Source organism: Gekko japonicus, unplaced genomic scaffold (genome assembly GCF_001447785.1).
Source record: "Gekko japonicus isolate JY-2015 unplaced genomic scaffold, Gekko_japonicus_V1.1 scaffold1839, whole genome shotgun sequence".
NCBI lineage: Eukaryota > Metazoa > Chordata > Lepidosauria > Squamata > Gekkonidae > Gekko > Gekko japonicus.
In genome coordinates this window covers 60,230-86,942 of record NW_015175415.1, presented here as the reverse complement: position 1 = coordinate 86,942, position 26,713 = coordinate 60,230, and the positions used below count along the sequence as shown (strand labels likewise).

At 45.6% G+C, this 26,713-nt stretch overlaps 1 protein-coding gene across 1 annotated transcript in view; it reads right to left on the bottom strand.

The window, feature by feature from the left end:
- Window positions 1–6,637: 6,637 nt before the first annotated feature.
- The window catches only part of LOC107122644 (myc box-dependent-interacting protein 1-like), a gene marked incomplete at its 5' end in the record, with an annotated part of 63,509 nt that continues 43,433 nt past the window's right edge, over window positions 6,638–26,713 (bottom strand). Inside the window, 4 exons of the mRNA XM_015425769.1 lie at window positions 6,638–8,986; window positions 11,231–11,332; window positions 11,975–12,085; window positions 13,422–13,514. Of these exons, the coding sequence (XP_015281255.1) occupies window positions 8,879–8,986; window positions 11,231–11,332; window positions 11,975–12,085; window positions 13,422–13,514 (414 nt within the window). The remainder of the gene's footprint in view (window positions 8,987–11,230; window positions 11,333–11,974; window positions 12,086–13,421; window positions 13,515–26,713) is intronic.

The following is a 26,713-nucleotide window of genomic DNA, read 5'->3' as shown; positions in this document are numbered from 1 at the left end:
CAAGGTGATGCACATTGGAGCCAAAAATCCTAACTATAAATACACGTTGATGGGGTCTGAACTGGCAGAGACTGATCAAGAGAGAGATCTTGGAGTTGTAGTGGATAACTCACTGAAAATGTCGAGACAGTGTGTGACTGCAATAAAGAAGGCCAATGCTATGCTGGGGATTATTAGGAAGGGTATTGTAAACAGATCAGCCAATATCATAATGCCGCTATATAAATCAATGGTGCGACCTCATTTGGAATACTGTGTGCAGTTCTGGTCACCACACCTTAAAAAGGATATTATAGCTTTGGAAAAAGTGCAGAAAAGGGCAACTCGAATGATAAAAGGGTTGGAACACTTTCCCTATGAGGAAAGGTTAAAGCGCTTAGGGCTCTTTAGCTTGGAGAAATGACGACTGAGGGGAGACATGATTGAGGTTTATAAGATTATGCATGGGATAGAGCAGGTAGAGAAAGAGGTACTTTTCTCCCTTTCTCACAATACAAGAACTCGTGGGCACTCAATGAAATTGCTGAGCGGAAGAAGGAAGTACTTCTTCACCTAAAGAGTGATTAACACATGGAATTCACTGCCACAGGAGGTGGTGGCGGCTACAAGCATGGACGGCTTCAAAAGGGAAATAGATAAGCATATGGAGCAGAGGTCCATCAGTGGCTATTAGCCACAAGGTATAGATAGGGACTCTGGGCCAAGTGATGCTCTGTCTTCTTGGTGCTGGGGGGGGCGCAACAGTGGGAGGGTTTCTAATGTCCTGGCCCCACTGGTGGACCTCCTGATGGCACCTGGTATTTCTGGCCACTATGTGACAAAGAGTGTTGGACTGGATGGGCCTTTGGTCTGATCCAACATTGGCGTCTCTTATGTTCTTATATTCATATGTTATCACAAAGGGGACCTTGGGGGTGGGGCCACAATCATTTGAGGGAAAACCATAGAGTTTTCCCTCGAATGATAGAGCATCCCCCCGCAACTTGCCTGACGCAATGATGTCACCTCTGGGTGGCATCATTGCGCCAGGCACATCTGGCACTTTGGGGGCGGGGTTCCTCCCGGCAGCCCAATCTGGGTTGGCGGGGAACAGGCCTCTCGAGTGGTGGTTTCGCCGCCCCCTGGGGGGACTTGGCAACCCTAGGGGTAGATGCCAGCCAACTATGCTCCTTTATGAACATGATTCCCTTGATGGTCTTCCAGTTATTTTGTACAGTTGTACCACGGCTTTGTCCAAATGATTTAATTTCCTTAAAATGGAGATTATGATCAGCCAGCAGCTGGGAAACTTCCAATATATGGCAAACTGGGGTGTCCTTTGAAAGAGGAGGCTCAGCCTTCCCGTCACAAAACATTTGAATACCTTTGTAAAAGCTGTCTCAACTCCATGCTAACTCTTTGTATATACTCATGCTCATTAGTTTGCTATCCACTACTTTGCCCTCATTTTACAGTCTGATGTTTGAGCCAAGTTATATCAAGTCATAGGGTTGTTCACAAATCTTAGCTTCCTTATCATTCAATGAGGCAAAAAAGGTGGTTAGCACCTTGCAGTAGTTGCTTAACTACTCTACCTAAATAACACCACATACATATTAATTCCATTGCTCATATGGTGACTATCAACTTTTTATGAAAACAACCAAAATACCTGAGCAAGCTTAGAGGACATTGATCATCTTCCCTTTTACATTAAAAAAAAATCCTCCAGAGAGTGACCTCACACTCTTCAGGCACACAACACAAACACAGATAGAAAACCACCCACAGCTTCTCCACTTGCTTTCCTAATTTCCCTTTCTCTCTTAGAACATGCTACTAGACCGAATGCATCCCTGAAAAAGAGCCATTCGGCCCCCTTTCGGGCAGCAGTGGGCCAAATCAGATTCTCTGATCTGATTCAGCCCGCTGCTAAAAGCAGTCACCGAAATTTGGCGGCGGCCCACAAAGGGGTGCCCGGTCATTCAGCCAGCCGAATCAAATTTGGGCCGAATTTTTTTCTTTTCACTAAGGAATCCTTCAAAAGAACATTCAGATTCATATTTTTCCTATCCAATAGTGCCCTGTCTTCTAACACCTTTAAACTGAGCAGAAACATAGGTCCAGTTCACACATAGCCATTTCTTACCCTGATATCATTTCTGTTTAGGAAATCCCAAATATGCACTAGTATTTGTGACATGCCATTTCTCCGCAGAAATGGGATGCCCGTCGGGGTATCCCACAACAGATTTGGATGGCAAGACACATGTGTGCTCATTGTACACAACAGTATGCATATGGTGTACATGAAATTGCCTACATGGAAAAGAGATCACTTCAGTAAATCGTTCATGTTTGAAGTGGGCTGAGCAGCACATAAACTTGTAATACAGATGACAGGAAGCTATTGGGAGGAAAAGGAAAATCTTTTTTCAAAAAAAAATCAGTTCAGTCATGTTGCAGCTGTTCTGTATATAGTATAAAATAGATTTTAATATGACTGAAGGCTGCTGAATTACTCTTCATGCTACTTCTAACACCTTGAGGTAAAAAAGCACAGTAACTCCCCCCCCCCTTTCTCTTCTAGGGCTTCTAATAAGGCACATTCAACTTCAGCGAACAATTACACCAGGTTTCAAAGCAGCCTGTTGGTTTTATATCAGCAATGGCATATTTACACCACAGCCCATAAACCACTTTCATAGTCACGCAGGTGTTCCAGGGAGTCCTTGGAACTTTAGCTGGAGATGAGAAGAGAGTAGAGAAATCTTTAAAACTTCGCCACTACCTTCATGTAAATACAAATCCCAGAATTCTTTAGGGAAGCCCATGACAGTTAAAGTGGTAGAAATCCAGACCATTTCCATACACATGCAAACTGCCGCATTGGCATTCTTAAATCATCAGTGTTTGTCAAACTTTCTGCCCAATTTTTGGCAGCTCCAGGCGTACTTCTGAGTTTACTGCTCTGTTATACCGTGTTTTCTGGATCCACTTTTCCTGCATTTTTTTCCTTTGGGTATTAACTTGCAGTTTACAAGTGTGGAATTCCCAAAACCAAATTTTGATTCCCACCACCTTTGTGTGGTGTCAGCATCACATGTATACCCCACCCCCACCCAAGTCACATGAACAATAGACTGATTTTTAAGCGTAGTTTTAATGGCATTACATTGGCCCCGGTCACACGGGCCAGATAACATGGGGGGGGGGAAGGCGTGGCTGTTCACCCCGGAACAAAATAAAGCATGGTAACCTGATCACATGGTCCCCCAAGTCTCCATGCTTAGCCTGTTAGCTGGTGATCACACGGCAATGCTGCAGCATGGCAAATAAGTGTCGCGGTGCGATCACACCAGTGTTTCGTGTTTGTGCACATGTGAAGTTCCGCGGAGCAGCACTGCTTTCAGTTATGTGTTTGTGTGCATGCGCTTACAAAAAACATCTGGTTTGCAACGGGACGTGGACGGGCACCGGATGCCACGGGATACTAGTGCTCCCGAGATCCGATGCCCGCCTGTGCCACACATTTTCCAGATACTAGTGCACTTTCCTTGGTACTTTTTAACTCTGCATCTTCGGTGGGACGCCACGGGTTGGCCATGAGTGCGCTACGCTTCCCAGATGTTGTGGTGTGATCGCGCCCCGAAAATCCACCCGACATTTGTGCCTTTCGCACAGCAAATTCTCCGTGTGACCAGGGCCAGTGCTGATTTTTTAAAAACTTAATAACATCATTAAACCGTGAGGTTTAATGTAGCTTTCTCCATGCAATTACCCATCTATGAAATTTCTTTCCTTTTTTTGTCAGCAGGTTTTGTTGACTCGTCCTTGTATGGTTTCTTCATTCTCCCCTCCCCACCCCCCTATTCTCTTCCCCTATAGCTCCTGGTGTGTTTTCAGTCTTTTAAACATCTGGAAATAATGAAATTATATAACTGATCTGATAATCATGGAAACTAAACATGTGCAGTGTTTCCATTTCGTGTGCTTCATAATTATTGAATAACACTGTTATGAATTGGTGTATCCAGATTGATGATAGCAAACTGAATACTATTTTCATCAGGATTTTGTGGGAATTTTTGCTGGCACATTCTCTTAGTTGGTGACTGAGCAGGGGACCTTTGAAATGGCGGCAACCATGCTGTTCCCCACCATACATCCAGCCTTTTTTTTTACAATGTTATGATGTTATAACATTACTGCACATGTGCAAAAAAAGGAGGTTCTGTCACTAAGGAAGTACATGATGACACATTTAGCATGTTTCATAATTACTGAGTAACACCTTTATGAATTGGTGTAACCAGTTTGACAATTATGATCAGAATACTAATTTCATTAGGAATTTGGGGGAATCTTCACTAGCCATTTTCTTAGTTGGTGACTACGGAGGAGCAGGAGACCTTTGAAATGGCGGCAACCATGCTGTTCCCCCCCCTACATCCAGCCTGTTAAAAAAACTATGTTATGATGCTATAACATGACTGCACATGTGCAAAAAAATAAAAGGGGGTTCCATCGCTGAGGAGGTACATGAAAATATATTTAGTGTACTTCATAATGACTGAATAACACTGTTATTAATTGGTGTATCCAGTTCAACAATCGCTGGTCATGGTGGCAACCATGTTGCTCCCTACGACAATGCTATAATGTTCTAATGTTACTGTACATACACACACAAAAAGGAAGTTCCATTGCTGACAAAGTACGTGATATCGCAGCTGCATAACCCCTTTTCAAAGGAAGTGCAGAATACACGGGGAGGGTCAGATCCGAATTCAAGAAAAAAAAATCCTCGAAATAAATGCCCTTTTGCGGAAGGGGTGCTGCAAAGTTGGAGCATCAGCTGGGGATTCAACTCATCGGGAAACGGTGGTAACACTGAGGTGCAGAAAAGGACCAAGTATACATTTGCAGGCTAGTCAGATATGTTGTTCCCTAAATGTTTGGATTTGTATGTGTTCCCCCCCCCCAACTCAAAAACAAATGGGCCAGAAGATCTACTTGTTTGCACTGGGTAAATCTATCGCCCAGTTACACCACCATCCCATCCTGACTACATCATGGTCCCAATCCTACATTCCATGCCGATTCAATAAGTTCTGACCCTTACGTTCACACCTTGTGCAAGATCCAGGCTATAGGGGTTTCCTTTTTGTCAACCGAATTATTCCTTTTTTAATGGAGCAACTTTCTTTAGAAGTAATTAGAGATGAGTGAAGCACACCTCCCCCCTGTTGCACAACTGAAGAAAATTTCATGACAGACCTGAAAACTACAAACTCATCACTGTTATTTCAAAGATGAAGAGCTATACCAATCTGTACAGCATCAGAACACAGATCGATACGACATAACACAATACTGGATGGCTGCTTACAGAGCGGCTTACAAACTCCTTTCCCTTCCCCTCCCCACAACAGACACCCTGTGAGGTAGGTGGGGCTGAGAGAGCTCTTGACAGAAACTTCCCTTTCAATTACAGCTCTTGTCAGAACTATGGCTTGCCCATGGTCATCCAGCAGCTGCAAGTGGAGGAGTGGGGAATCAAACCCGGTTCTCCCAGATTAGAGTCTGCACACTTAACCACGACACCAAACTGGAGTTGATCAGAAAAGTTTTGTAACACTTGTGTGAAAATCAGACACACATACAACCACACACGAAAAAAAAAGGAATAGTGAATCAGAAGCCAGCATAACTTCTAAATACACCAGCAGCTGAAGAAGCAACTGTTTAGGCATCATCATGTCATGAATGTAGCTATCATAATAACATCATCATCTTTTAAAATAATCCATAGTTCCCCCCAAAAAATAGATGTTATACGGAAATATTTCATACTGGGTAAACATGTTTTAGTTTATATTTCTTTATATATGCCTCCCAATGTTGATGCTAGGTGGAAGACAAATTGGGTCACAAATGCATAAAAATAGAGTTTTTAGGACAGACTATGAATAATCTGAGAATAAGGACCTACAAGTGCAACAATGCAGTAATTTAACAACCTTGCAGTGGTCTGAACTGGGGAAGATGACATTTCTGGAATACAGAACAACATAAGCTTGGGGGAGGGAGAGCATCACCAAATCTAGAACACATTGAATCTATAGAAAAGGAACTTTGAGACAGATCTGCATCTTCATTACATTGCTGTAAAAACGGAAGCCATCCCATTAAAGACAGATGAATGGCTTTTAAATGCATTGACAAACTGTAACCAAATAATACACACACATGCGCACGCACACAGCCTTCTTCAAAGCCCTTGGCACTGTATATGCACTGATGACTGTACCATGATTCTGATGCTGAGTCACATCTATAATACAAAATTGGACCATGTCCTTTTCGCTGAGCAAAGCAAAAGTCCCATCTTCTGACCCCACAGCAAAAGGCTCTCTGCTTTCTCTCTCTTAAACACTCCGAGACTGATTTCACACAAGAGCTGCGCCGCAGTCACGCCTCCATTTGCCCCACTTCTATTGGTCAATTTCCCACTCGAAGCCTTCACCCAATTTTCCCCATGGTTTCGTGATCCTGTTTTTTGAGGCTCATGAAACCGCAGGGAAAATTGGGTGAAGCCGCGGGTCAAAATGTGGCTGTGCGGCTTCAAGTGGGAAATTGACCAATAGAAGCGGGGCAAAGGGAGGCCACGACCGTGGCACAGCTCTTGTGTGAAATCGGTCTCAAAGTGTTCTCCAAGTAAGAGGCCTGCTAGAGTGGGTTTTTTTAAAAAGTCATTTATCTTGACTTCCCATGCTTTGCTAAAAGCAGCTTATATTTTATAAGATCATTAAATGTAGCAATCCCACATTATATGCCAGTGCAATGGGAGGAAGCCTGTCCTAGGAGTCCCTTCAAGGAAAAAAAAAAACACAAAAAAAAACCAAGCCAAAGAGCAACCTGGAAATAACTAAATGCAGCCACAAAAGGATCTGAGGAGGTCTCTAGCTGCACCCAGAATTCAAGTAAAGTTTATCCTTTTTAGGAATCAGTTATGGGCAAAGAAACCTCTTGCTTTTGATAGGACCATTGTTCACCTTGAAAATCGCCTAGCAAGTTGCTCACTTATAACAATATGCAAAACAGCAAACACACACAAGTGATAAAAGCAGAAAGAATCCCAGTACATGTTATATCAGCAGTTTCAAACTTCCTGCTAGGAGAACTTTCTTCTACCTCTGTCATGTGACCTCTGGGTATTGCAGAGGATTCTGGGTCATATTTCTTGCATTCACATTCAGTTCACATGAGATCCAGCATAAATTGAGAGGGCAGCACAGAGTAGACCCAAAATTCTTCTGTGGTTGTACACTTTGGGAAAAGAAGGCAGGAAAGTTTGCCCTCTTTTCCTGCCTTCTCATTAGGGGCCTTGGGATTCCATGGCATACCATGGAAAACCACAAAGGAACACTACCGCCAAACTGTGATTTAAAGGGAAGAAATATCAACACCAACTAGCTATTTTAAATAATAATAATAATAATAATAATAATAATAATACTAAAGCCCTATTACTTCACTTTCCCTTCTGATCACATCAGCCACCGCACTGGCAAGTGAGTGTAGCAATTGTGGCATAAGGAGGGCTTCCCCCCCCCTTTGCAAATGTCAATGGTGCCCACAGAGCCAGAGAGTTACAGGGTGTAGCAGCAGGGGACAGATTGCCATATCATGGACAGCCACCACTGTCAGAGCAGCACAAGGGAGATCAGGCATGGCATTGGGATCCTCCCACCTTGCCTCTGCAGCCTCCTAAAAGGCATCCCAGCTAACACAGAGCCCGCTACACAGCCACAATTGTATGCCCTTGTGGTATTATAATGGAGCACCCAATGGCGGGTTCTACAACCAGGTAGACTTGACAAGCAACAGGGCACCACAATATAGCTAGAAAACCTCTAGAAATCACTGTACATTGTTGCAGCTACCTGTAAGGTTCAGGTTGTCCGGCACAACTGCCCCCTGTCCATGGGATGAAACAGGTGAATCGCATTTTGCCTGCAGAATTCTCCAACTGTAAACAAAAGTAATAACTTCTCCTAATTCTCCCGCCCACATTCCAAGCTACAATAAAATATTCTTTTTTAAAAAAAAAAAAATCTAATAACCTGTTTATAGTTTTTGAAAAAGAACTTTTAGGGTTGTTTTTTTTAAGGACACAAAGCAGCACGTGCCAATGTAAAATCACATGGCAGAAGGAGCTTTGGATCAAGCACGGTTTTACTAATTACGCTGTCTGATATGCACTCACAGGTAACTTTGTTTGCATTTAAATGTATAAAATCACAGTTCTTGTTACATTTTCCAAAGGGAGGAACACACACACACCCCATATATATATATACGTAAAAATTGTAATTTGTGAACACTGTACACTACATTTTTTCCCCCAACAGCAGGACAGGCATTGGGCTTATGGCTGCAGGTCTGAATAATTGCAGGGTCAGAGATCTGGGGGATGCCACATAAGCAACCTTAGCCACAAGACAGGTTGACCTCACTTTCCCACAGGGTAAACTTCAGTGTGTAGTTTCAGGAAAACTGGACAGTTAATATTTCAGGGCTCATGATGCTGCATACCTTCATTCTATTTTACACAAAATTGCTCAGCCACGTAGGTTAACAACTTTCTGAATAGCAACACTGTTCAAATCAAAAGGAAAAAGGATGTTTCCCACCTGCCTTTCTTTATTACCTATATATTCGATAATAACACTCTGAATTCAATGTATTTCTAAAACCTTGTTTTCTGTGAAGAGCACAACTTTTAGGCTTTTGTTCCTTTAAATTTTTCTCCTTTTTTTCAGGCTTCTCTGGGAGAGGGGAGGAAAGACTTCTTGCTTTCTGCTGCAGAGAAGCTACCTAGTAGCTCCAGGATTCATTGCACTCGTTCTGTGAAATTCTCTGGGAAAACTCCTCGGCATTGGTCAAATTCTTTGTGCTGCAGCCAATCAGATTCTTTCACACCCATCAGCCATCCTTCATCCTGTCACAGAAAAAGTGAGGGTTGAGAGAAATAATTTGTGCATGCAGTTTGAGCAGCGAACAGGAAGACTCAGTTGTTACTTTATTGAAGATGGGTTTACAAATTCTCCCCCACCCCACCCCCATATTTTGTTGCCCACTGGCAAACCTTATCTTAAGAAGGTGGTTGTTAGGCTGTACACACTTCAGACTCAAAAGCTACATGCCACTGACTACACTGAGCTGAAGCGATCCAGCTTTGCAACATGAGCCTTCTATTCCATGTGTGACACCAAAACATACCCTTTAGGTTTTCCTGGAAGGGTCATGCTAAATCACTCAGTTTATCTACAGTCGAATCTGCATTTGCATTTTTAAATTAGTTTCATGCTGCTGTGACGCCTCTCTACGCTTGTTTGAATGTTGTTTGGAGAAGATTCTTTTAAAGCAGTGCAGAGGTGCAATGACAGTGGAGCCACCACCAGAGGGTGATAAACATAATATGTGGACGTGCAAAAGTATGCTAGCTCCGTTGAGATGTGAAAATGGCACCAAATGTAGACAGCTTTTTTGAAGACGGAGTCAGAAGGCTGGGACACCGGTGGGAAAGACAAATGCAGATTCAGCCTACATCTCAGTTCCAAATTTACTGAAAACACACTACACACAGGTATTCCCCAATCCCAGCTGAATTTTTCAAGTGCTGCTCCAACATTTGCCCTTACCTTGATGGCCCAAGCGAGACTGATCTCTTCAGATCTCAGAAACTATGGTTGGTACCTGGACAAGAGACCACCAAGGAAGTCCAGGGTTGCTATGCAGAGGCAGGCAATGGTGAACCACCTCCGGTTCTCTCTTGCCTTGAAAATCCTATGAGGCTGCTACAAATCAGCTGTGACTAGGCATAATCTTATACCACTGTTCCCCCACCTTCCTTTACTCAAAAGATTGGTTGATAATTCTCAAATCTAGATTAAAGGCACAATGAGCGATCCTCTGAAAATGGGACGGGATTGTAACGTACAGCTAATGGCAGCCACTTTGGGAAGGTGCCATAGTAATTTCACTATAGATTGAGAGAAGTGGCCAGTCCACAGAGCTTATTACTACATTCCCACCTTCTATGCAAAGCAAATGTGATGGGTACAGCCAGGCTGACAATTATCAGGTAGCCCTGTCATAAGTCTGGAATGTGGAGGGGTGCCCTCCCGTTTTCTGTCTCAGCTCTGGCTCACCAACTGTTTCCTATCTTTTGCTTCACCTTGTAGATGCTACAGCTGCAGTTTGACTCGGCTGGGAAAGTTAACGGCTTTTTGCTTTGCCCGCTTGCTTTGGCCGCCCGCGCGAGATGTATCCATTGGCTCATGCTTACCGGGGGGATGTTTGATTCTACTATAACTCAGAGGTCCTTGTAGAGGCGGCCATTCCTGACACAAGCTGTATACATGTCTCTAGTACTGGATTTACCAATAAACAGCTATCTTCTTATGAAGCCCTGTGTTGTGTAACCTGACTAAGGACCCTGACAACAATTACCTTTCATTATTTGTAACACAGCATCATGTGCTAATTAACTGTTACATCAGTTCTTGGAGCATGTCTTAACATTTCATTGAAGGTTTATTGCAAAGCACCACTCACATGCTTGTCATCAACCCCTTCTTCCCACAAATACATCAACCAGTGGGGCTGGTATTATCGTCCAGACCTCCTATCATTCAATGGGTTTTTTTAAGAACGGACTAAAACAGAGAAGAGAAGGAAGTGATCGTTGCCAGACAGAACTACTTCTCCCACCAGACTTAATGCTGGTGTGTAATTGCATGGACAACATGGAGGGAGGAGACAGAATTTGCTTGAAGGTAAATGCATTCTAATTTGATATGCGAAGTAAACACATTAAAAGGCTCTCTCAGCTAAGAGGAGATGTCTTGTATTGGTTCTCTCAATTCTTGCTTGCTCACTTGCTTTGGGAAGAGAGTTTGCTTCAGAACCAAAACAATAAAGACTAGCACTAAAAACAGGATCACAATGCCATCTGCTGGGCAACTCATTTGTAACATCTCAAAACCCAGAAAGATACTTCAGTTTCAGACATTTCCCTCCACATGGCTTAAAGTGGCGGCTGCTTCAATAAACTTGGTAATGCTGATGGGCTGGAATGCCCATGTCCATTATAAACATCTCACATGTATCCCTGTAAACAATCATGCACCATTAATTTAAATAGCTGGAGGAAGGCTCAAATTGCACATCCTTTCCATACCTGCTCCTCAGGGTTGTCAAATGGAATCACCAGGACAACATCCCCAGTCTTCAACTGTAGCTCATCACTGTCAGTGGCTGCATAGTCATGCATGGCTTGTACCTGCAAAGGAATAACGATTCTGCTGAGGCAAAGAGATCTTTGGAGAGCCTTTGATTTACCTCATACACAAGTGCTTCACGTTTTTGCAGAGCTGCAGCCCAGCTATATACCAAACAAATGTGTGCCAGGTTAAATATCTCCCTATTGTGGCATATATTTAAACCAGGGAAGTTCAACAGTAGGATAAGTATCTCTGGGAGGTATAAATGATGGATGACAGGAATAGCTATGCTTTATTTTGGCTCCTTAACCAAGTTCCTTAGAAGAAGGAAGTATTGCAGTGTATTTGTTCATGGGCCAATAGCCAAAGCCTCAGAAAAGCTGCAACACAAATTTGTTTTGATTCCTGTTTACAATTTAGCACACCTTTAGGTCAATATAAAAGGGCATTTGCCACTTGTAATATGGGAATAACCATGCTGTACAGTTGTACATATTCTGAAATAATGTATATAAGTCGCTTTGTTCATTTGTAAAAGAAACATATTTTGTTATTTCAATAACACTTTGCATACTAGAAAGTATTCTACAGTTCTTATCTCATTTCATCTCACAACACCACCACGAAGAAAATTAAGCAGAGAGAGAGAGAGATTGAACATTCGTCCTAGGAAGATCCACAGACAGGTTCTCCTTACTTACCTTAAACAGGAAACCTGGTGGCATGTCAGCTCTCTCCAAGGGGGCTCCACCTTCAACTGTTCCATTGACTGTGGCTGGGAAGGTCTCCACAACTACTGCAGGCAAAGAACTCTAAAAAGGGACAGAAAGATGAGGTAAAAGACACTGAGGTAAAATGGAACACTTAAAACAGTGGCTTCCAATTGATGAAAAGCACAGGGAATCTGACTTGATTTCTTCCTCAAAACAGCCATGAGTGGGTCTTTTATTTAAAATCCCTTGGGTTTTTCTTTCCCCCTGCCATGGTGCACATGGCTTATGGCCAAAGTAACAACTAAGGTGAAGAAAACCATTAATGACAAGATGGGAATAAAAAGGAACAAGAGAAGGTGGCAAATATTAGGTGGAAAGCGGGGTTTACAAAGATTAGGGGAACAAATGGCATGTTCTGCCAAAAGAGTTCAAGCAGGGAGAGGTTTACAGCAGTAGGCAGAAGTTCTTTTCTTGCCATGATCTAACATTGTTATTTGTGTTCCTCTTGGGTGACTTGGTTTGCCTCAGCATACTTTTTGTGGCTTCTGGTCAGATTTTTTTTCAGTATTAGTCAGAGAGCATAGTTAGAGGAAGGATAAACTGGCCAAGCTTTTGTTTTGGGTTCTACGCCATTTTCTTTTTTATTTTATTTTCTTTTGAAAAAACCCTTAGCCTTCTGTACCTTACCAAGAGGAATTTGTTAGAACAATTGAAGGCTATTGTTCTCCTAGTACTTCTGGCCACATGAAAACGGCGGGATGACTGCTGGAAGAGAAGGGTGAATATCCTAACTAATTTGGGCCTCCTGAGACCACTGCAAGGTGCTCAGCTGTATGTGTCAAGGGGAAGAGGGAAGGCCATCTGTGGATCATATTGAAGGTGTAGGGTTGCCAAGTCGAACTTACCTAATAGCGGGGGGAGTCCTGTCCCTGGCTGGGAGTCTTCTTGCGCACGCGCTGTGATGACGCCACCCAGAAGTGACGTTATCGCGTCGGGCCCATTGGGGCGGGGCCACAATCATTCAAGGGAAAACCATAGAGTTTTTCCTCGAATAATAGAGCGTCCCCCGGTAACGTGCCTGATGTGATGACGTCACCCCCGGGTGGCGTCTTCACACCACGCACGTCGCAGACTTTGGGGGTGGGGTTCCCCCTGCCGGCCCAATCCGGCCCGGCGGGGAATGGGCCTCTCGAACGGGGGTTTCCCCGCCCCCCAGGGGGACCTGGCAACCCTAATTAAGGGGCTTTTTCAGTAGGCATGCTGAGATTGTATCTTCATGGTCCTAGTTGAAGATTAGAACAAATGCTAGAACATTCCAGCCTGAATGAGTTCCTATACGACTTTTCTAGGGGGAGAGGCATAGAGAGCAATCTAGTTTGTCCCTCCAAGCCAGGAGGAAATGACCCCCCTCCCCCTCCCTTGCCTACATTCTTACTGAGGCAGATCCTGAGTCAGTTTCGGTTTTAGCTGCTTCAGCTCCAGCTTCGTTGCCCGCTGCCTCAGCACCAGCAGGAGCGGCTTCTGTGGACTGCAACACAAAAGCCAGTTAAAATCCCTGCCATTTCAGTGTGCTGAGGCAAATACATGACTTTTTGAAGACCTGTCACAACCACCCCAAATTTTAGGGCTTGCCTGAACTTTGGGCCAGCAGCAAACTGAGTCTGATCACTTAGCTGAACCACAGCATCTACACAGGAGATATTTGGGTAGCCATGCCAGGCACTCCCAGTTTATGGGCTGGCTGGCACAATTCAAAACGCACCACTTCAGTGAGGAGCAAAACAGCCCTGGCTAGAACATCACCTGACGTTTACCCTTTATTAGGCTGCACTCATCTGTCTCCAGGCTTTTCGAAGCATTAAGCTTACAGGAGGCTCACCTTTTCTCATCCTCCACCATGACATATCACCTGTCAATAAATGTCTATCGGCTAGCTACACAGAACAAGCTGCTCATCCTCTGCACACAAGAACAAATGACACTAAAACTGACTAAAAAAAAAGGCAACACTCAGAAACGCCTGTAGGGGGACATTTCAAGCTACCACAACACCGTCGCAGGCCTGAGAGTCACCGATTCTCGATGAGAAGAACTTCAAGAGAAGATGGTGGTGTGAAATGACTGCCGCTCTGAGTAGTCAATGGGTACTTCTTATACATTTGAGCTTTGTATAGAAATGTAACACAGTCCGCACTCCTTACACCAATTCGCAGCATTCAGATTCACAGACTTACTTATTCTGACATAAGAGCCCTCCACACATGAACCCTCCATTTGTTGACTGAATAGGCAGAGAGGGAGAACAGGCACAAGCACATTGGCCCGCCTCATGATCACTGGCTCATGGCTATAGGCAGGGCTTTCTTTGTAGAAAAAGCCCAGCAGGAACTCATTAGCATAATAGGCCACACCCCATGCCATCTCTTGGGGAGCCCGGGCAAGCCACCCCTTGGACAGGCTGGGGAAGGCACGGGGAGGCATTTAAATGACTCCCTGATCCTTCCAGGCCTGCCCCTGGCCCACCTGCCTCGGAGTCACTGGGGGGGGGGGTTCACTCTCAAGGCCTTCCCTCTCTAGCAGCGCACGCAGAGGTTTTGGCTGTAGTGGGCATGGCCAGCTCTGAAGCCAGCTGGAACTCCATTTCTGTGCATTCCTGCCCAAAAATAGCCCTGGCTATAGGGCCTATGTATAGAGGCAGTGTCCAAGCGTGCACTCCCTCCTCCGATTGGCTATGTTAGGAAAGCAGCATCCCAAATCATGGGGGGGGGGAGTACATGTGGACACTGGCTCCTGACATACATGCCATGCTCGCAAGCCAGCCGTCTGGGGAGATGGGGCCGGGGTCAGAGCTCTCATGCCCAATCTTCCTCTCTTTAAGACGTCACACAACTCCTCACTGTTTCTTTTTCATGAAGTATCATTCGTAGTTTCAGGAAATTAAGCTTACATTCATATTAAAAAGCTGACTGAGGCAACAATACCTTCGTCTTGGTCTGGTCTTGCTGCTAGATTTGAGATCTGACGCAAGGCAAAAGGGCACCAAAGAAATACCCAGCACACACCTTTTGCACTGTTGTCGATTATTGTTGTTCATTATCTGTAGCATCCATGCGTGTAATGGTACTGCCTCAAGACTCACATTTCACAGTGTACAAAATGTTTAAATGTGGTCCACAGACAACAAAATTCCTGCCATGTCAACAAGAATAGAGAAGCCCTGACCTTGACAGCCCAGGCAAGCCCGATCTCGTTAGATCTCGGAAGCTAAGCAAGGTTGACTCTGGCAAGTACTTGGATGGGAGACCTCCTTGGAACACCAGGGCCGGGAGGCAGGGGCAGGCTTTATTCAGCCACCTCTCTGAATATCCTACATGCCCCCAGTAGGGATCAGTCACCAAAAGTCACCATGACTTCCAGGTGCATGCACACACGCACACGCACACGCACATAAAAATACCAAAAAAATAACTAGGAAGAAAACATTGAAGCTATGAACTTTAGTTTGACAATAAACTTACCTACAACAGACCCTGCCTTTTGGACACAGAATAAATAGCTGGCATAGAACACACTCAGCACCAGTTAGGAGTAGGAGGCCAGACTGGAATATGGCACAAGCCCCACTGTTCAGTTATGTCAAACATGCCTGAGCTAGAGTTCACTGCATCACAGACAAGCCCTAAAGTGGACAGTGAGTTCCCTTTCCCATCAGAAAGAAAAGAATATCAACGGCTACCCTGGGGAAAGGCCACCCAATTCTCTGTATCAACATATTCTCCTCCAGGGATGATACAATCCTCAGTATCAGTTTGGCTTATAAGATTCACTTACTGAGGCAAAAACTGCTTTGGAGGAAAGCCCAAGATGCATCCCAATTCCTCCAAAGCAAACAATGCCAGTTTTCTCAACAACATTACATGGTGCAAGAAGAAAATGGAACATCAGCTGGTATAAGCTACATCTAACACAATTCTTTCCTCATTTACAGCAGTTTATTACATCCAGTACAAAGATGCCAACATCTGGAACCTAGAATAGTACAATACATAAATTCAAGTCCAAAGATTTCCAAAGAGTCTGGCTTCAACTTCGTTTTGAGATGGCTGGGAAGGTCTGGATGGAAGGGGAGGGGGGTTAAACCTCATCCCCTTCCAAGGCTTGCCCACGCACCCCACAGCTGCAGGGCGCGTGGGCAAGCCGGCTCCTTGGATGGAAGGGGACGGGGTCTAAACCCCCTCCCCTTCCAAGGCTTGCCCTCGCACCCTGCGACTGCAGGGCGCGCAGGCAAGCCAGCGCCTGAGGTGGAAGGGGAGGGGATTTAAACCCCATCCTCTTCCAAGGCTTGCCCACCTGCCCTGCAGCTGCAGGGCAGGTGGGCAAGCTGGCACTTAGATGGGCTGCTGGGAGCAGGGGGCGGGGCTTTGTCATGTGCCCGCCCCCGGGCTCCTCACTCCCAGAGCACCGCTCCTGTGCGCTCCGGAGGTCTGCATTCCAGTGTTGTGTCACACAATCAAACTTCTGGACTTAACCCCTTGATACTGGGACTACCCCAGTCACAGTTTATCGTTGTCATTGTTCTCTGAATAGCCCAGCTATTCAGCCAAGACTGAAATTGCCCAACGCCTTACAAACAAAGTCTTTCCTTCCCAAACCTGGACTTCTTTTGTCCAAAACTAGACTGGTTATAGTAGACTGGTTTAGGATTGCTCATTCAGAAACCTTCAGGTTGAAAGATATAAATCCTTTTAAAATATGTATAAATAAATAATAGCTCTTTATTTCTTTTTCTGACCCAGAACATATATTTTTCACCAAGCCCTGCACCAAGATGAATTTTGACTATGTAAACTACGATAATTAATTCTATCTCTACAGTATTTTAGCATTTTTATTAAACCTTTTAAAATTCAGTCTTTAATGAGCCCCCTCCAGAGGGCTTTGTGCCAGTTTAAAATAATTCTATCAATCTAAAAAATAGCCGTTTAGAATATTACAATACTGTATAGAAGTCAGCCATTAAAAGCCATCCCAAACAAGGTTTTAAAGCACTTCTGGAAAATGTTAAGGCTCAAACCTTGGTGATACTGTAGAGGAAGTGAATTCCAAAGCTGTAGAGCAGACACCAAGTGTGCTAGCGTACTTTTGTGGTACAAACTTGGTGCAATCCACTAGGATATTATCCTGAGCAGATCACTTCCGAAGAGACTGGAGATGTACAAAAATTCCTCTGTACCTCTCTGTTTAATTCCTACAGGACTCATGCAGGAGATGTTTTCTGGTAGGCATTGGAGCATTCATGAGCATTTTGCAATGTCCTTCAAAATTACTGTGGCTCAGTTCAAACATAACATGAGGCCATGATTTAATTAAACTTTGATTAGTGTGCCTAACTGAATGCTGGCCATTCTACTGATTAATTAGGGTCTCTCAAACCAGGATCTGAAACCATAGTTTGAAGTTGAATAACTAAACCAAAGTTAGTCTTAGCTATGGTTTTGTGCAATGTATGAATGAAACCATGCTGACTTAACCCTGGCTGGTTTCTTAGCACTGCTTTTACTCATCCCTGAATATTGAGATGCCTGGCCAAAGCAAAGATGAAACCACCATTGGATGATCATCTGTAAACCAAATCCTGTTTTCATAAGGTAACCCTGGTTTTGGATCTGAACTAAGCCCATGAAAAGTTCACTCTTAAAGTTAGAGGTGGCCCAACCCATTAACAGTTCTATATGCTTATGTCATATCTGAACAGCACGGGAGCTGCTTTCTTGGGTCTTTTTACCATGTGACAATAGTATAGGATTCCACCACAACCCAGAAAGCATGAAAATATGTAATGGATATAGCAGTTCACTGACTGGAATGTATCAGATTTTTTCTGCTACTTTTCAAAAATCAAAAAGCCAATTCCACCCTTTGTTTTCAGCCTTAATTTCAACACAAAGCATATTTTTTTTTTACTGTATATCATGTGGTTATGTTTGATGCACGGGTGCAAATAATGACTGTAATTTGGGGCTAATTTCAATGGGGAAAAGGTGGGGGTGGGAATTGGGTGATATGTGAAATTGAATTTTGAAAGAAGAAGTGACTTCAGAGAGTGAGGTGGGTTTGGGGCAGTGCCCTCAAAGTGACATCACAGGAAGGGGTGGTGTTTTGGTGCAGTGTTCTGGAATTGACATCATTGGAAGGAGTGGAGCATGGGAAGTGACATCATTTGACTGCTGACCTGGAAGTGACATCACAAAAGTGATGTCACAACCTTGCTCCTGGCTCCACCCCCAAAGACCCCAGATATTCTTTGAGTAGGACCTGGCAACCCTAAGTTATTACCAGCCATCATGGCCCATTCTGGACCATTTCCCTATAGTGCCAATTGCCCTGAAGGCAAAATTTCCCTGTATCTGGGCTTCAAACCCAGGCATCTCCTGGGACGCATACCAGCTGGATCCCCCATCTCTTTTGGGTCTTCACGGACATGCTTGCCAGCCAAGCAGTCTGCTCCCCTTTACCACGGAATCTTCTTTTCAGAAGGTAGCTATTACCCCCATCCACTCTTCGCCCTCTTTTGTCTCTGATCTCTTAAGATCAGCTCAACCCTTTTTTATTAGCTCTTGTGTGTGTGTGATATTTTTAGCAAATTAGCTGGATGTATTTTCTTAATAAATTTCATTAAAATATTTCCTGTCCATCATCTCTTCCCTCTGAGAGGGTTCTGACTCTGGTATAGTTGGAAGACGATCCTTAGCTTGTGCACCTATTAAGAAATGGTCTCTTAGCTAAATTCCCCCATCACAATTTAAACAGAGACCTGGTGTTGCAGCTAACAGAGTTGGAGAATGTGGTCAATCCATGTTCATCTGAATGCGTGACATGTGCACACACGTGTTCAGGACAGCGGACCTAGGAGAACGTTCCCCTTGGAAGCATTGCAGCGAAAGGACTAATGCTAGAGTGTGTGTGTGAGAGTTACACTGTGTGAGCTGGGAATTTTTGGGTTGGCTCTTCCTCTTTCAACTCCTTCAGCAAGTATCAGCTAGATGCACCAGCTATTCCACCGGATCGTGGTTCATCACATTCCCCAAGTACAGTCTGAATGCCAGGGGTCAATACTGCGAAGTCCTGGAAATCCAGTTCCACATTACTGGTTCTATCATGGGCCGGGTTGCTGCTAAGGTCACACTACACTGAACACCACACACATAGGGACTACTAAGTTCACCTCACAATGGATAATGGCCAGGGTCCGACCTACCTGTGGGACCGCCTTTCCCCACATATACCCCCAAGAGCACTTCGGTCGGGGACCCAACACCGCCTGGTGATTCCAGGCCCCCGGGAGGCAAAGCTTGCTGCAACTAGGGCCAGATCCCTCTCAGTGGCGGCCCCCACCTGGTGGAAGAAGCTCCCGGAAGAGATCAGGGCCCTGCGGGACCTTATGCCGTTCCGCAGGGCCTGCAAGACGGAGCTCTTCCGCCAGGCTTTTATATAGGGGCCGCCACTATCACTACCACCACTATCAATGGTGGAGATAACAACGGGGTTGGGGTGGTCCCCGGAAGATCTGCCACAATCTTGCATGGCACTGATACCGCTGGACTGGCCTTGGACCACCGACAGGACAATATCACCCCAATGAAAGGATTGATACCATCTTCGGAGATCATCTTGTTTGTATGGAGCACTTTATTCTTGTTTTGTTGTTATTTAATGGTTTTACTGTTTTGTCCTGTTTTTATGTATGGGCTTGTGCCCTCTTGTAAGCCGCCCTGAGCCCGCTTGCGGGGAGGGTGAGGTAAAAATGTTAACAATAAATAAAAAAGAAATAAATAAACAAACAATGGGCAACCTAGAAGACAGGATGTGAGAGAAATTGTGCCCTGGAAGCAGACAGAAATCAGGACCATATGGCTTAACAGCGTCATCTATGCCCACCCAACAGCTACAGGAGCAGACCTACCCCCCCCCCCAATTTGAGTTTCTGCCAGGAGTGACAAGCTCACAGTAATTGATTCAGGTGTAGCTGCCCAAGATTAAAATGCCCTAAAAATGATAGAATGGATGCGAGAGATCATGCAATTAGTTTGGCCCAGCCACTCTCTCAAGACAATTTATGTAATAGAGAGACAAGAAAAAGGAGAAAGCGCAGAGTCTTACACCTCTAGGAAAACGTTTTTGGCAATCCTCACTAACTGAGTGCTACAGCTCCGAGCAAGAAGACCACAATTACAATGACCCCCAACTTCGTAAGAGCCTTGCTTTGGAGCTTCAGCGCTGAAACCAAATTAGCACTGGGAACTGTCACACCTGCCACACTTCCGTGGGCTGAATTTGTGGATGAGATCAAACAGATAGTGAACCTGCTTAGGGAGACAGGAGCCATGAAGCCACAGCAACTAGCTAAGACAAACCACCACCAGAGCGACCCCAAGCACTGGGAACCCATCCAGGCCTTCATGTATGCTAACAGGCCCCATTTCCAATATAGGAATGGAACACTAGTAAGCATCCCCAGTGTAGGCAGGGGGGACCTGGGGACCAGAATGGTCAAGGAAGTCAGGGTGACACAGGCCAGGGCTTCCAGCCTCCTCCTTGGAACCATGCTGCTCCTGCACAGCCTCCTACTTTTGCTCAGTCTTCAGCTCCCCCACCGTCTCCTCCAGGTCCCTCATATCAAAACCCTCTGCCTCCTATGGACCAAGGACAGAGACTGCCTCCATCCAATCCACCGGACAATAGGTACAAATTGCACGGGGGGCTGTGGATGAGACGCAAAGGCGCAGGTTTGGACTTGAGCCAGTTTGACTCTCAGCCAAACAGCGTTCTTCTAAAGGCAGTCACAGACCTTGAGGAAGGCAGACCCTGGTGAAGACCTTCCTCTCCGCCTGTAGCTACCCTTTCCAAACCCCAACCTGTAGCAGCCCGCAACACGCTGAGCAGTTACAGACTGGGATACCCAAGCCCAGACTCACTCTGTTGGGGTGGCCAGAGGTCAGACCTCTCCTGCAGGGAGTCATGGCAAAACCTTTGCCCAACCACTAGGGGAGGCCAACGGTAAAGGCCTCTGGGAATCAGAATTCTGCCACACTTTTAGTTGACACTGGAGCATCACTTAATGTTCTGCACCCACAACATGCAGCCAAGGGAACCCCGACTGCACAATCTAAGGCGCTAGTAGGATTTGGTGGAGGCACACACTGTGCTCAGACCTGGGAACACGTTCCAGTTAGCTGAGAGAAGCTAGACACACAGATCACAGCTTGTGAGAATCAGGGCAAGGACGGTGGGTCCAATTCTATGGGCCCTCGAACAGGTTGTCCCTATCCCCTCTATTGTTCTCTATGGTGGGAAAAAGTTACTTTTTTCCCACCATAGAGAACAATGGAGGGGATAGGGGCAACCTGTTTGGGGGCCCGTAGAATTGGACCCCCTGGTCCAATGTTCTTCAAACCTGGGTGGTATCTTGGAGAGAGGCTCTAGCAGCTATCCTGCAAGTTTGGAGCCTCTCCCTCAAACCTCCTCCCCTCCGGCCCCCATAATATACCCTATGATTTCGCCATTGACTTCAATGGCCCATAGGATATAATGGGGCCGAATTGCCACCGAAATTTGGCGGCAATTCGGCGGCAAGCTGATTCAGATCAGAGAATCTGAATCGGCCTGCAGCAGCCCAAAAGGGGTCCGAATGGGCCATTTTTGGGGGTGCATTTGGTTCGGACGAACTGAATGCACATCCCTAATCTGGACAGCAGTTGTAATTCTGAGTGATCTCCAGCCTTTATTTGCCCTTCTGACTTCAACTGTCCATCTCTCCCACACTATCTGGAGCCTCTACTTAGGAAGAGTACAGTCTTTCTCCTCAGTGGAGACCCAAGCAGGAGGGAAACGACCTCAGCAAGGTATAATGACATGGAGTCCATCCTGCAAAGCAGCTGTTTTCTCCAGGGAAACTGAGCTCTGCCATCTAGAGAGCAGTTGTAATTCTGAGTGATCTCCAGTCCTCACCTGGAGAATGGCAGCAATGGTTCCCCAGGAGAAAATAACTGCTTTGGAGGGTGGACTCTGTGGCATTCTGTTCAGCTGAGGCGTCTCCCCTCCCCAAACTCTGGCTTCCATAGACTCTACCACAGAATCTCCAGGAATTTCCCAACCTGGCGCTGGCAACCCTAATCAGGACTGGCCCCAATGAGTTCCCCACAAAGGCCTAGAAAGGGCCTCCTGGCTTTGTCTTTTTACTGACAGAACCAAGCTTGATTGCCTAGCAACAGCCACTCAGGGAAAAGTTAGTCCCACAGGAACCAAGCAGGATAAGTGTTTTTGTCAGGAGAGACAGCTATTTTGGCAGTTTATTCTGACAGGGAACAGTAACTAAGGCGGTAGTAGGCGGGAAGAGGAGCAGACCTACCACCCAGCCAATGGTACGCGAGTACTCTTGAGTAGTGGTTGATGGGCCAATGACTGATAGAGCGCACAGCACAGCCAATGGGAGAGCTGGAAAGTGCCAACACGTTAGGGCAATCATATATATATATACATCAGATGCTCCAGGCCATTCCATCACTTTACCACTTTACCAGCTTTTTCAGAGGTTTTTCACTATCTAACCTTTGGCAATTCTGCATTGGCTTTTCCCGCCGCTGTTTTAGCAAAAACCATGCTGGATCAGAAATTCCCCTCTACATTGCATGCTACTTTCACTTTCTTTGATTATCGGATTTTATGGTACCATCTGCATTGCATACCACTTTCACTTTCTTTGATCATTGGGTTTTTATGGTACCTTCTACATAAATTTATAGCCATTTTATGGCCGTTCAGGGGTGACTTTGCAGTCAGTAGGCATTGGCTCGGGGTATTTGAATGCGGTTTTGAGCTGCACCTTTTCCTCAGTGTTGAGAACATGTGGAGTGAATGCCAGATGCAGAACCAGCCCTTGTGTCAAGAGGCTAGATAAACTCTGGGGAAAGGTGCCAGCTACAGGAGGCCTGAGGGCAGAGAATTGGCCAGCCCATGAATATTCCGCAGATCAACACCTGGAAAAACCATGAAGTCAAAACATGGATGTTAGGACTAATTTGAACAATGGACCATTTCAAATACTTGAACTTACTTGGCTGACCTCAGTGTCAGTGGCCTGGCTGGGCCAGTCCACCACGAATTCACTATTGCTAGGATTATCGGCAGGAAACTGATCCATAGCTTGCACGCTGCTAGAGCGAGTCTTTTCAGGCTGATGGAGAGAATTTGAGGGAGGAGAAAGAGGAGAGAAGTAGAGATGGGAAGAGATAGACACGGGCATGGGTACGGAAAAATACAAAAATGAGAAGAGTGCAGTGAGAAGACAATGAAACAGTCCCAGGACAAATAGATCTGCCAAACAGGGGAACGAGTAGTCAAGTTCTTTTGAATGGATGGTGGAGAAAAGGCAGCTGTGATATTACCTTAAACCCAATGTCCTGGCAACACTATGTCATTCACTGACTTGGGTAGTTCGACTGTAAATGCACTGTCAGGGTGAGAACTGGTTTCAGGCAGTATGAATCACAGAATCATAGAGTTGGAAGGGACCTCCAGGGTAAGCTAGTATGAGTGGAATTGTCCTGGATTTCTGCTAACAGAAGCATCACCCTACCCAGTTCCTCAGCATGTCCTGCTTTAGCTTTGTACAGACAATTGTCCTGGTAGTCCAATCCCATGCAAAGTTACTTCAGTTGCAGCTCATTGGTTTCAGAGGGTTTACATCAGAATAACTCTGCATAGGATTGCACTACCAGGACAATCCCATTAGATTAATATTGCCTTCTGTACTGTAGCTTCCTAACTCCAAAAGGCAACACTGCCTAGGTAGCCTGTCTCCTGCTGCAGGAAATGGGCCACACTTTAAATGCTGCTGTTGAATCAAACATGAAAATTTTGTTTCATCTGTCATTTTGAAACATAGAAGGAAAAGGATATAATTCACACAGATGACACAGTTGTTTACCAAAAGTATTAACATTTAAAGGGATAGAAAATTGCTGAGCAACACACCACTCATATTTGAGTATTGTAAGAATCTGAGATGATCAAAGTTCCTAAAGAAGTTTGTGAGCCATGGATTCCAAGACAGGGAATGTACACATGTATCTTGCTGAGCTGGATTAAGCCTACAAGCAGGATTTGAGTTCGAATCAACAAGGTATCTGTGCTGTTTTCTACACATTTGATGTCATGATGTGCTGGTATCATTTTACTGGGAATACATTTTATAGCTTGCTCTTTTAACATTATTCTTCTCTTCCCTCCACACACACATACAGAACTGATGACCTTTTAAAACACCTCTGTCCAGGGGTCTTTTGGGGCCGGAGTGCACTGGAGCACTGCTCCGGCAGCCCAGGAGTCGGCACAAATGGTGGTGCAGCAAGCCCCACCCCCAGTACCCCGTACCAAAGCACTGGGACCAGGGGGGAGGCCCGAAGAGCCCTGCCGCCAGATCCCCCGCGCCCACGCCAAATCAATGGGGCCGGGGGAAGGCCTGGAGAGCTCCGCTGCCAGGTCCCCCAGGCCCGTACCAAAGCGCTGGGGTCGGGGGCAGGCCTGGAGAGGCCCGCAGCTGGATTCCCCAGGCCTGCACAGAAGTGCTGGGGCCGGGGGGAGGCCCGAAGAGCCCCGCCGCTGGGTCTCCCGGGCCCGCAGCAAAGCTCTGGGGCCAGGGGGAGGCCTGGCGCTGCGGCTGGGGGCAGGCCCGGAGAGCCCCGCAGTTGGGTTCCCCGGGCATGCGCAGAAGTGCTGGGGCTGGGGGAAGCCTGGAGTGCCCTGCAGCAGGGTCCCCCAGGTCCGTACAGAAGCGCTGGGGCCGGGGGAAGCCCGGAAAGCCTGCCCCCAGCCCCCAGCCAGGTCCCCCTGAAGCACTGGGGCTGGGGGCAGGCCCAGAGAGCCCCGCAGCCGGGTCCCCCTGAAGCGCTGGGGCTGGGGGCAGGCCCAGAGAGGCCCACAGCCGGGTCCCCCAGGCCTGTGCCGAAACGCTAAGTAAGGGATCCGTAGGGGTGGCAGGGGCTTGATGGGGGGTGGGAGAGCCTCCCTTCCTCCCTTCCTCCATCTCTTTGCCATCTTTCCCTCCTTTCCTTTTCTTTCCCTCCTTCTTCCCTTCTCTCTTTCTTTCCCGCCTTCTTCTCTTTTTTCCTCCTTTCCTTCTTTCCCTCCTTTTTCTCTCTTTCTTTCCCTCCCTCTTTCCTTCTCTTTCTTTCCCTTTTTCCTTCTCTCTTTTTATCCCCTCTTTCCTTCCTTCTTTCCTTCTCTTTCTTTCCCTCTTTCCTTCCTTCTTTCCTTCTCTCTACTCTCTCTCCTTCCCTCTTTCCTCCTTCCGTGGCCCAACTCTAGTGAGAAGGGGTTTAAACCCCTTCTCTCTTCGCTCTCCCCCCCCGCCGCAGCCCAGCTGGGGAAGGGAAGGGGAGGCTTTTGAAGACACCTCTCCCCTTTTGCTTCTCTCCCCTTTTGCATATGCTAATAGCCTAGTAGCTCATTAGCTTACCATATGCTAATGAGCTCCTGCAGCTCTTTTTCTATCTGATCTGAATTCAAAGGAGCTGGGGGGTAAAAGAGTGAAGAAGAGAATAGTTGTCTGGAGATTGAAGAGGATCAGACAAATGTCCTTTAGCAAGATGTCGGGTTCTTGTATGCTATATTGCTTGCCATTTGACAACAAATGTATTTTATGGAAGATGGAAGTTAAATATTGAATATATCATAAAAAATAGTTTTTTAAAAACTGGGTTCTTGTGTCACAGTCCCCAACAATCAACACACATTTACCATGCTTGGCTCCTGCAAAGAGGTGGAGATGCGTGCTTTGATACAGTCAAGGAGGTCTATGTAAAGAGGCAAGCTACGGTGTGCATGTAATTCAAGCAGTCACATTTGAAAGTGCATTCCGACTTCATGGTATTGCTCACCACTGAAATTTCTCAGTAGGTCTTGTGCTGTGGGTGGGGTGTGCATTCCCATCAGGGATGCTAGCTGTTGTGTAAAACTAATTGCACACCCCCAGGGCTGGACTGAAGCTGTCTACTGAATACACTCTCTCAGGGCCAGTGGCATAAGGATATTTAATTTAAAAATATAATTTTCTTCAGAAAAATAGAACAAGAATGATTTGGAATGGTCTTAGACTACCTGAAACCAAGCCAACTTGATATAGTGCTTCCAGTAGTAACATCAACAATAAATGGGTACCATATCACAGACACTGTTTCACTTAAAAATTCATGTTATTAATCTGAAATTAATACATCATTTGGCATTTAATTATTTCAGTCCTAATATTAGCTTGTGGCAAATGTATTTTAAAAGGAGACTCTAATTAATCACTTCAAAAATTCTCAAGGACACACACAAATAAAACAGAGTATGTCATTACGAAAGAACAGCTGATCACAATAGAAGAAATGTTAGGGAAAATATTGCATATGAAATAGATACAAAGCACTGTGGGCTGTGGCAACATAAGTACCTATCCTCACTGTCTAAAGAAATGTGGCATTCATTTCCACACTGCAGTATTTTTTTCTGGAGTGGCTGCAATACTGAACTGTGGAGTATGCCTCCAAAACCATATGGAATCACACCACCATCACAGGCACTGAGTCCCTACCTAATGTAATGTCACCTCTGCTTGGGCTGCCACCACGTGCACGAAGGACAGAAAGGTAGCTGTCCAGAATAGTCCTCTGCCATGGCATTCCT